Source organism: Anastrepha obliqua, chromosome 4, assembly GCF_027943255.1.
Source record: "Anastrepha obliqua isolate idAnaObli1 chromosome 4, idAnaObli1_1.0, whole genome shotgun sequence".
In the NCBI taxonomy this organism is placed as follows: Eukaryota; Metazoa; Arthropoda; class Insecta; order Diptera; family Tephritidae; genus Anastrepha; species Anastrepha obliqua.
The window spans coordinates 79272107-79284036 of record NC_072895.1 but is presented as its reverse complement, the minus strand read 5'-3'; the positions used below and the strand labels follow the sequence as shown (position 1 = coordinate 79284036).

At 37.9% G+C, this 11930-nt stretch overlaps 1 protein-coding gene across 1 annotated transcript; it reads left to right on the top strand.

Annotated features, from left to right (window-relative positions):
• Positions 1-4431: 4431 nt before the first annotated feature.
• LOC129245383 (uncharacterized) lies at positions 4432-5202 on the top strand. The gene has a single exon (XM_054883501.1). It carries the CDS (start codon positions 4621-4623, stop codon positions 5008-5010), a length of 390 nt encoding a protein of 129 aa, XP_054739476.1. The 5' UTR covers positions 4432-4620; the 3' UTR covers positions 5011-5202.
• The last annotated feature ends 6728 nt before the right edge of the window (positions 5203-11930 follow it).

Here is an 11930-nt window from a genome sequence, read left to right as displayed (position 1 = left end):
ATGCCTTCGAGAAAGCTGCTTCTAGAATTAACATGCAGATTTCGGTACCCAAGACGAAGAGCTGAAACAACCGCTCAGTATATGGAAAGAGTATCAAGCAGGTTATGGAATTCTGCTACCTGCTACATTCAATTACATCATTGTAAGAATTAACAGCCGAAGTAAACAGCGACATGAATTTCCGAATGCTTACGCGATGTAATATGGCGAAATAAGCATATAAGCTTAAAAGGCAAAGGTCATTGGACATTCTCGCAGAGATCGTATGCGAAACGAAGAGATTAGAGGGATATGTGACACGCAAGGCATTGTTAGATGGAGTTGAAGACGAAGAAGGGAGTGGAAAAATCATGCATGCCTGACAATAGGTTGGCTAAATGAGCAGTGACGGGAAAACCGAGGACGACGACGCCACCCGGATGCCCTCGTGTATGAGGAATGATTGTTGGACATTCAGCTCTATCGATAGTTGATATTTATTTACTTATTTTTAATTTATAATCAAACAAATTGTATTTCTTGTATAAAATTGTTGATGAACCGGATTTAATCGTATAATAAAGAAGAATGAGAAGAAAAATAATATTTTGCTATTTTAACTAAATTTTGAATTTATATATAAGTAGATTCAAGCAGTTTTACTTTAGTTTTTTGTTTTCGTTTGAAGAATTGAGTAGTTGAAACGAGCTTAGAGTCTAATTTCTTTTAAATTAGTTCATATTCGCCTTGTGAATTATGAAATTGTCTTATTTAGGTTGCGGCTTCCCTGCAGAAAGTATTTGAACCTTCTCCTTCTTTATCATTTAGTAACTCCTTTACATGAGCCGTGTAACGAGAGAAACTTCTGAAATTTCCATCGTTTGAGATAAAATAATTACATTGTAACGATGGCTGAAAAAAATGCAATATCACTTATGGCAAATGTGTTAAATGGAATGTATTTAGGTATGCGTTATGTGCATATGCACGCACTCATAAGTGTGTGTGTTAGAAATAAAGACGCGGAATGCATATAAATTATAAAATTACAATACATTACACCCTATATGAGACGCGCACGGTCATATACATCGCACATATGTACGTTTGTATGTGTGCATGTATGTATGTATGTATGAATGCATGTGTGCAGTTGTACATGTTCACGCTGTTGTTCTTTATGGGTGAGGAGTTGGGAGGCTGTTGATGGACACACATGACGCTATAAATTCCGTTGCCACTGTTGTTTGGCTTTGATGGCGCCGCACAAGATGCTTACAAATATAAGTAGAATGTGTGTGTGCACGCGCGTACTTCGAAAGAAATTCCATATTTTATATAACAACAACAAAAATGGAGCAAATTCAATTTTACGAGGAAAGAATATTGCCGTATGCCACCACACGTGCGCATTTCTCTAAATTTCACTTACATGTGACACACTGGTCGAGACGTGCAGCTTCGTGAGCAAAATAGCAACAGTGGCGGGGTTAACGGCAACAACAAAGCGACAACAGTGGCATCGTTATGGCAACACGTACACGCATCTATCAAAAAGCCGTCAAAGTGTGTCAGTCAGTTAGAGTAAAAGAAGGCTGTGTGAACGACGCCAGCAACTTCAATATTCTGCAGCTGCTTGATAGACGCTCCTCACCATATACACATCTCCTTGCTCCAATGTCGACCGCTTGGCTGGCGTCGAATGTCAACGTGTCAATTGAGCCCATTAGATGATGCCAGCGGATCACAAACTTTCAAGCGAGTAAATATAGGGTGGGCCATGTAAAATTTGCTTTTTGAATCGGCTATAAAAAAAACTAACAAATATTTTTTCAAACTTTTTTTTATTTTGAAGAATGAACATTGTCATTTATGAATAAAAATAGTATCGTTCAAATGACTGCCACGACTGGCTTTGCAGTAGGCCATTCGATCAACCCAATTTTTAAGCACATTTTCGATTGTTTGGGCTCCAATTTCATGAATGGCAACTTCAATTTCGTGTTTTAAAGCATCAATCGTCTCTGGATGGTTCGCATAGCATTTGTCCTTAACGGCTCCCCATAAAAAATAGTCCAACGGGCTTAAATCACACCTCCGAGGCGGCCAATTGGTATCGGAATTTCGGCTGATTATTCGGTTTTCAAAAACGGTAGCCAAAAGTTCGAGTGTAACTTTGGCAGTGTGACAAGTTGCACCATCCTGTTGAAACCAAATGTCGTCCATGTCATCCTCTTCAATTTTTGGAAACAACTCGTTGAGCATGCCACGGTAACGCTCGCCATTTACTGTAACCGCGGCTCCTCGCTCATTTTCGAAAAAAAATGGCCCGATGATACCGCCAGACCAAAAACCGCACCAAACAGTGACTCGTTGTGGATGCATTTGCTTCTCTACAGTAACGTGTGGATTTTCTGAGCCCCAAATCCGACAATTTTGCTTATTGACGTAGCCAGCGATGTGAAAATCAGAAAAGAAGAAGAAGACTCACCACTTTGGAAATAGGTGTTCAATATTTCCCAATTTTGTTCAAGCGTATAGCGTCCCATTTCGTAAATATCAAACCTTTAAGTAATTTATGAACACATTTGACAAGTCATTTGTGTTACCATTCTTAAAAAAATGGGTGGTTCAAAAAGCAAACGCTATATGGCCCACCCTGTACATGTGCGGCGTAAAATGGTATGTATGTATGTAGGTATGTATGTACGCATGTATAATCTATAAATTATCCTATAAAAACTCACGCTAAATCAATTATTCTCAATTCGTATTTTTTGTATTCGAGTATAAGCCACTGATCACAAACATGTGTTTGGTGACTGAATTTAAGAGTAAACACCGGCAGTTATATGGTAGCAAAGGCTGGAAGAAATTCGAAGAATGCAATGCAAATCTGATGCGCTCCATTCTATTTATATAGGATGCCTGGGCAGGTTGCAAGAAAATGAAGCATATTCCCAACAAAAGCAATAGATAATTTCTTATGCGGATACGGATCCCCCGTAGCCGTGACTACTATTCGGGGGAGCGTAGATTCGAATTTCCGTGCATGAAACAGCAAAATGCTACCATTTTCTAATAGCGGTCGCCCCTCGGCAGGCAATGGCAAACCTCCGAGTGTATTTCTGCCATGAAAAAGCTCGTCATAAAAAATATCTGCCGTTCGGAGTCGGCTTGAAACTGTAGGTTCCTCCATTTGTGGATCAACATCAAAACGCACGACACAAATAGGAGCAGAAAATTTAGAAATTTTCATTTTTTTAGGAGTAAGGTTTCGTTATGTTTTATAACCAATAGGACGAAAAAAACTTCTCTAACCTTTGACTTCAATCCAAACTCAATATTTGTTATTGAAAATCAAGTGAAAATATTGATTTTGTAGCCGATCTTTGAAATTTACTTAAATATTTATAACTTAATCTCAGGCACCATCCAATAACAGCAGGAGTTCCTCAAGGCAGCGTTCTAGGACCACTGCTATATGTCTTATTTACCTCTGACATACCACTCCCAGACGAAACTAAATCTACTATAGCAACATTCGCAGACGACACAATTTTATTGTCGTCTGACAGAAACCTCTCAACCGCAACAACAAAATTACAGATGTACACCAACAACGTAAAGAAGTGGTTTGTCAAATGGAGTTTAAAAGTAAACGAGGACAAATCTGTATAAGTAATATTTACGACAAGAACAGAGATTGCTTCTATGCCGATTAAGCTCAACAACAAAAATATACAAATTGAAACATCTGCAAAATATCTTGGAATTCATCTGGACTCAAAATTAACTTGGAAAGATCATATCAAAAAGAAAATAAAACAAATAAAGGAAAAATGTCGACAATTGCATTGGCTAATAGGCAGAAATTCTAAATTCAATATTTCCAACAAACTTTTAGTATACAAGGCGGCCATTAAGCCAATCTGGACCTACGGACTTTAAGTGTGGAGAACTGCAAAAAGAACTCACATAAACAAAGTACAGCGACAACAATTAAAAATCTTACGTATAATAACAATATCCGACAGGTACACAAAAAATGATGACATCCATACTACCTTCAATATATCATTAATCGACGAAGAAATAAAAGCGATATCAACAAGGTATTTTAACGAAATAAATCAGCACAAAAATAGAGAAGTCAATACACTCTCACAACTCGAAAGAAGAACTTTAGGACGTCTGAAGAGAAACCGACCAATTGACCTATTAAATTACATATTAATTCTCGTATGCTAAAATAACTGTTCTATATAAAATGTTATTGTTTTCCTAAAATGTAATCGTTGTATTCGTCTTGGCACTGATGAAATATATTTAATAATTCTCATAACTAATTGTTAAAACATGTACTACTCGTAGATGTCAGTATGACAGATGAATGATTAATGTAGGAATAACAAAAAAAAAAAAAACCAAAATCTCAGGCACAAAATTTATTTCAATTAGAAGTCAATTTTGAATTTTTAAAAAATAAAACGAAATTGAAAATTTAAAGAAAATAAAAAAACTGCAATTTTATTGAATGTTAAAAAATTTCTTATTTAATTTTAAGATTTCTCATTTTCTGATATTGTAAGGACAAAAATCGACCAACTAAATTCTGTCATTAAACAAATTGAAACGAAAATGGTTAAAGTGTATTGGTGTTGGTCCGAGGAAGCGACGAATTCAACGGGCGTTGCTAAAGCCTCGTATAGCCGCAATGCTTTTATGCATTTCCTGAGCGAGTACAGACGCGTGTGTAATCGTCGGTCACCAGCCTGGATGACAGCCTCTGAAGCTGGAGCGATGTGGTCCCGGATGCCACTTAACGACAAGTACTGCTACATTGAAGCGGCACGTAACGCCGGCTATGTGTTCACGGCGCGCGATCGACGCTTGAATCGTGTGTTGCGCCATCTACGCAAGTCGCTGACGGAACGCGACAATCGAATCAATTTGATACAGGTTTCAGCGGCCGTCAAGCAGATGAAGCTGTGGAAGCGCAAAGTACTAGACGAGATTTGCCGACGATGAAGTGAGAGAGCCTTTTACGCTGATAAGGTCAAGTTGTTTGATGTCAACTAATCACAGATGTCTTACGTCGTCCAAAGTTCCTTGTTCTTCGATGTGTAATATAAAAGGTACTCTTCTGTCATATCTCGTTATCTGTACAAAATACTTTTGTAAATTAAACGTTGTAATTGAATAAAATATTAATCTTGAAAATCCTTGTTTTATCTGTGCATTAAATTCAATTCTAAGCTCTGTGTTACACCTATGAGGATGACTACATAGTCCATGTGCGTCAGGTTCAGAAAAACGTATGGCAGAAAAATTCTCTATTCTTTATTGCAAAATAATATATTACTAAGAAGGGTGTCCGCCAAATTATACCCCAAGGACGTCTCAAATAGTAGTTAATGCATTTAAGACGAGCAATACTCTCTTTATATGTAATTGGTGAATGGTTTGACTTGAATATTCTACGTGAAATTTCCAAGCTCCTTCAATGTCTCCATCATTAAGGGACAACTACTAGAAAGGCCAGGACAGACCAGCGGCTTCGATTAGGAAATTAGGAAAGGTGAAAGTAAGTTGAACAACCCTTTAAAATGGTTGCCAGTACCCCTCTTGTTACTGAATTTTCCGAAAACAAAAACAAACATAGGCTGCCGAAAGTTGTGGGACATCGAAATTTCCGAGCCTAAGAAAAATTGTTAGGACCAATTTTGTTGCGTTGTTTCCATATTCTTACATAGATGAGTTAAATGCAACTTAAAAAGCCATTTACTTATCCGTTTGGATAATAAATAAAGGTGACATGGTGGAGGTGTACATAGATATTGTACTTAGCTGTACACAAGCTATACCAAACACAGGTATGTTTTCAAAAATTAAATAATATTGACAAATCACAACTTCCAGATATACTTGGGCTTTATTAAAAAGGAAGAAACAATGGTTTCACGTTATCGCACCCTGTAAAACTAATTTTCCAAAACCTTCTTGGTGGCTTCTAAGTTTCTATCACGACTGCCTCTGATGATATCCATCTTAAGGTCTTCGTTTCTAACAATACCACTCAAGAAAAGTTCATGCGGCATCATCAAAAGTCGTTCATTTTAGTTTTGCAGCACTAGCCGTTATCCGCAATGGGGATTCTTATTCTTCTTGATTCGCGCGATAACCGTTTACGCGATTTTGGCCGAGTTTAGCTAAGCGCGCCAGTCGTGTTTCTTTCTTGTGATAACCGACGCCAGTTGAAAACACTAAGTGAAACCAAGTCCTTCTCCACCTGATCTTTCCAACGTAGAGGAGGCCTTTCTCTACACTACATCGAATACTTTCAGAACCGGAACGTTTGTTTCCATTTGGACGACATGGCCTAGCCAACGAAGCCGCTGGATTTTTATTCGCAATGTCTATGTCTCATACAGCTTATTGTTCCATCGCCTGCGATACTCGCCGTCACCAGCGTGCAAAGACCCAAAAATCTTACGCAAGAATCTTTCTCTCAAACACTCCAATTGTGCAAGCTTTTGCGCCATACGTTAGGACGAAAATAAGTAAAAAAATCTGTGTCAAAAATTATGTCACTTTAAAATGATACCCTGCGTATAGAATGACTTTTCGGTAATTAAGTGCGGTTTTTCCGATCCCAAAATGTAGCAGTGTTGGGACTTTCTAATAAGCCAGTATAGTAGCAACATGCAGAGGTGGGCGACAAAGATTACACGCGCAACTAATTGGAATTATACCAATCTTTTAAAGCCTTTGATGAACGATTACAATAATTTTGCTAATAACATTTTCTTCATTCTAAATTTCTGAGTCATTGTAAAAAAAGTTTTTCAAGAAATGCAAAGGAATTGGTAGATAAAGAGTTTGGGTAAATCTTCACACAATTTTTCTATCATAGTTGAAATTTTCCAATTTTTTTTCCGGACAAGAATTTTTGAAATATGTGTGCTGTTAAAAGCTTATAATGAATATTATTGAGTGGATATTGGATTTACGCTTTAGTATGTACACCTGTGTTCACAAAAATAGCAGAGCGACATATTGCAAAGATTTAACTATTTATTTATTTTTCTATAAAAAAATATAGTTTATTCCACATATAAAGCCATATTACTTAAAATCCCAAACGGTTGAACAAAATTAAAAAATGTAGGAAATTTTCTTCAAGATTTCAAACTTTTTAACCAGCATCTAAAGTTGCTCCAAAATGGCATTACTTTTCAATGTTTTCGTTGGCGGCTCTGTGCATTTTCTCCATATAAAAAAAGAAATCGACCAATCGTTATTACATAACACCGTGAACAAAAAAAGTTTCTAAATCAACGCGAACTTTTAACTATTTTAAGCTGGCTTAACTGCCGACCTCTACCACTTCTCTGCTCGCTAAGCAGAAAATTTGTATGTGAAAGTGCCCTGCCAATATCGAAATACCCTTGGAAAAAACTTTTTCTATCATTGGGTTTTTCATGCCCGGTGATTCGAACCACCCTGTGGTACGACATCATTATGTGTACTTATATATATAATATGATTATACGGCCGTTATTATAAAATTTCCAATACGTGTCATACCGCTCGTAAGTATTGGGTTAAATGGCTACTGCGGGCGTCAAACGCAGGCAATCTTTTTATTTCACTTGAAGACGAAATATTTTGCATAGAAATTTGTAGGTTAGATTAAGTTGGTCTGGTTGCTTGTCTTGCAAGACAAGACACTCGGCTAATTGTGATACCTGCATTTGATTTCCATCCGCTAACTAAGTTGCTTAAGCCACTTAGACCTTTTTAAGAAGGGAACTAGTCTCTCCAGTGAGACATTGTGCAAATTTTCCAAGTCTTCAAAGAAATAATCGCCAAGATATTGGGCACGGCTTCTTTGAAGTGCAAGTCAATCATAGAGGAGATGTCGTACCGATTCAATTTCTACTCCTGCAGAACTCATTGTGAAGTACACCACTTCTACTGGCTAAGGTCTCAATAGTGCAGTGACTCGTCATAGCACATGTGAGGACGCTGGTAGTTGAATCCAAGTATACATTTTGTCTTTTTAAGAATCAGTTTTGGCCAGATCGCTTTGGAGACTCTACAGTTAGTAGTCAGAGACAAACTTTTATTGGTTTCCGCGATTATGCTCAAGTCAATCGCAGTGCACAGTTCGTTTAGAGGAATGAAAATGTTCTTACAGCTCGTTAAAGGTCTAGGGTCAGGGCTTTACATATGTTGCACACTCATCCGTTCTTTTATTTCCCTCCACTCCAGAGTGGCCGGGGACCCAACAAATTGTGGTATTTGGGCATTCTTTAACATATCTTGAATAGATATGCGCTGAGGCCAGTGCCTTGATCGCTGCTGGACTATCAACAAAAATAGTAAAGTTTGCCGGAGGTAAGTTTTATCATTTTTGCTGATTTGGAAGACGCTACACCTGTCTAGAAATTTATATCTAGTGAGTAAAAATGGTATAAAGAAGATACAGAGACATGTGTTTAGATATGCCAAATGCGCTAAAATAGCGCTAAATTAGGAATTGTGTTTGTTAACAAGACACCCAATATATTGTGTAAATGCAAGTATACGCGGACCGTTCAATGTATTTTCCGAGTCGAAGTAATTTACTAGCGCGATGAACAATTTAGCAATTGCAAAAGTAGTTCCATTACTTCACAAGGTCGAAGGAAACCAAACACCCCGTTGGGATTAAACTCCTCATAAAACAAGGAAACAGTCAAAAAAGCATCCTCGGTAAGTGGATTTGGCAGCTTCTTTACCTACAATTCAAAAGAAGTCAAGTGAATTTAATAAGGACAGGTGGGTTATTGAAATCGATCCTGCCGCTTCAAAAGAAAATGCGGAAAAAGTTGAGACACTTGTACTGAGGGATGCCCGAATAAAAGTTAAACTTTTATCAGAGAGACTTACCTATCCGTTGGTACCATACACACTATTCTTCATGATCATCTTAGTCCCTTAAAAGTGAGTTCCCAACATCCACGCGAAGTCTCTGGCTCCTCAAGTGCCAGTGAAGTGCTATAGAGAGGTTTTTGGAGATTCAACGAGTATATCCGACCGGAGATTCACTGGGGATGAAACATGGGTTTATAACTATGACCCTGAAAGTAAGAGAGTCTATGGAGTGGCATAAGAATGGTGCACACCCGAAAAATTGAAAGTCACTCCATCCGTGGGAAAGATCACCGCCACAATATTTTGAAATTCGAAAGGAATTTTATTGATTGAGTACTCGATGTTACTGTTCACAATTTCAAGGAAGTAATTAAAGAAAAAAGACGTGAAAAATGTACTGCCGGTGTATCGCTTCTTCACGGGATGTAGCTTTGCACGAGACTGTAGCTTTGAAGAAATTAATCACTCACCGTCTAGTCTAGTCCTGGCTCCAAATTATTACTTTTCAATACCAAATTTGAAAATGATGATCATCTGACAATGATGAGTTCCAGGTGGCAATAAACGCACATTTTTCTTATAAAGAGGAACGACATTTCTTGAAGGGCATTGAACAATCAAGTTCAAGATGTATAAATGTACTGTGGGTATGGGGAACAACCGAGAATACACTGAGCCCGTCCCTCGTGAATGAGTGTATATGAGTATATTGGAACAGAAGCGTGTGTGTACTTACATAGATACTTATGTTCTAATAAATGTGCGTAACTGTGCATTTTTCCGTAGCGAATGCTAGACTTTTGTTTCTTCTTTTTTGTGATAATTTATTGCCACGTGGTTTGCGTTTTGCCTTGCAAATTGTATGTGTGTTTTTTAAAGCTCGTCAACCATGTGTCCTGAACGTAACTGAATGCATGCGACATAAATTTAATGCAAAATATTTTGCATTTGCATTTTCAGCTATTTTGCTTTTCCGGCTTCCTGGCATAGTGCACATACACCACAGGTGTCTTCTGTGGCAGTTGTGACAAGCTGTTGCAAGTTGCCTCCAAGCAGAAACCAAAATGCTTATTTCACCATATTCAGAAAGCATCAAGTGACACAGACAATAATGCAAGATGCAACTGTGCTACATTGCAAAAACTTCATTTAGAACTGCTCAGCATAAAGTCTTGTGGATAATCGGATAGGCGGCTAGCTGTCAAGTGTCTCTGGTGCATTTAATTTGTTGCTAAGAAATTTTACAAAATATATTGCATATTGTGGCATTTCTTTTCGAAGGACATTCGTTTAACAGATATACTTACAAAAATACAGAAATCCTCCTTAGCCAACTTTCAATGAAAGGCTTCCATTTAATTCATTTAATTTCGACATTTTACAATTTTTTATAAGCATTGGCACTGTTGCACAACTATTTAGTAGTCAGAACGCCCCAATAAGAAACCCAGAGGATGTACTACTGTGGGCAAAAAGTAAGGAGAATTTGGTTGTAAAATCAAAAATCTTTATTTGTTTTTGTAAATCAATTTCATCCCCTTCAAAATAATCCCCTCTCGATGAAATACACTTATGCCAACGATTTTTCCAATCCCCGAAACATGCCAAATAGTCCATTTCCGGTATAGCCATCAGCACCTTCTTCGATTCAGCTTTTATCTCCTCAATCGGCTCGAAACGCGTTCCCCGGAGTGGTCTCTTGAGTTTTGGGGATAGCCCGAAGTCACATGGAGCCAAATCAGGCGAATATCGTGGTTGCGGAACGATATGCGTGGAATTGTTGGCGAAATGGTCACGAAGAACGAGTGCAGTGTGAGACGGTGCATTATCGTGATGCAAAAACCCAAGAGTTGTTGGCCCAAAGACCAGAATTTTAGACAAACTGCTTCACGTAAACGTTGCATAACGCTCAAATAATATTCCTTATTAATAGTTTGGCCAGGTGGAAGGAATTCATAGTGCACCACCCCACGAAAATCGAAAAAAACTGTCATCATGACCTTTATTTTTGAAAGACTTTGTCGTGCTCTTTTCGGTCTGGCCTCGCCTTTAGCACGATATTCGTTTGATTGGTCGGTTGTTTCAGGGTCGTAACCATAAATCGAAGTCTCATCTCCCGTAATGATGCATTTGAGCTTGTCCTGATAGTCTGAAAGCATTGTTTCACACACATCAACGCGACGACTTTTTTCCAAGAAATTGAGAGTTTTCGGTACCAAACGAGATTTGACTTTTCGTAGGCCCAAATGGTCTTTCAAAATGGTTTTCATAGATCCTTTTGATATTCCGATCATATCAGTAAGGTCTTTAACAGTCAACCGACGATTTTTGAGCACTAACTCCTTCACTTTATTGATGTGTTGGTCATCTGTTAGCATCGATGGTCGTCCGGAGCGGTCCAAGTCATCAACACGTTCTCGACGCTCTTTGAAGTCTTTGTACCACTTAAAAACATTTTTCTGCGACATGGTCGAAGCACCAAATGTCTTCTGCAACATGATAAACGTTTCCGCAGCCGAATTCATTCCGCAAACAAAATTTGATGGCACTTCTCTGCTCAATCAAATCAGACATTGTAAAAGTCCAAAAACGCACTCTTGGTCGTTTGGTAAACACAAGCGTAAATATATTACTGATAATGACATTCACATGAAAATTAGTCCAGATGTTATTAACAGTGCTGCCAACTCATGAAAAAAATAACTAGAGCTAAAGTTTAATTCCGCGAAGTTTGACAATAAATTCACCTTACTTTTTGCCCACAGTAGTACTTAGGCTCCAGGCTGAACTTAAATAACTCGTTTCTTTGTGGACCTACTCATACATCTCTTTAAATTTTAAAAAGTGTTTCCGAGTCACTTACTCTAAATCACGTGATATTCTATAAACGTCATATTATGACTTTAATAATATCCTCCAATCGATGAATGAGACCAAATACCATGGAGCAATTTTTGATTCTAATTTTTTATTCTTATGTCATATTATTTATATTACCACATGTTCATACTCAATTTTGGGGTTGTTAG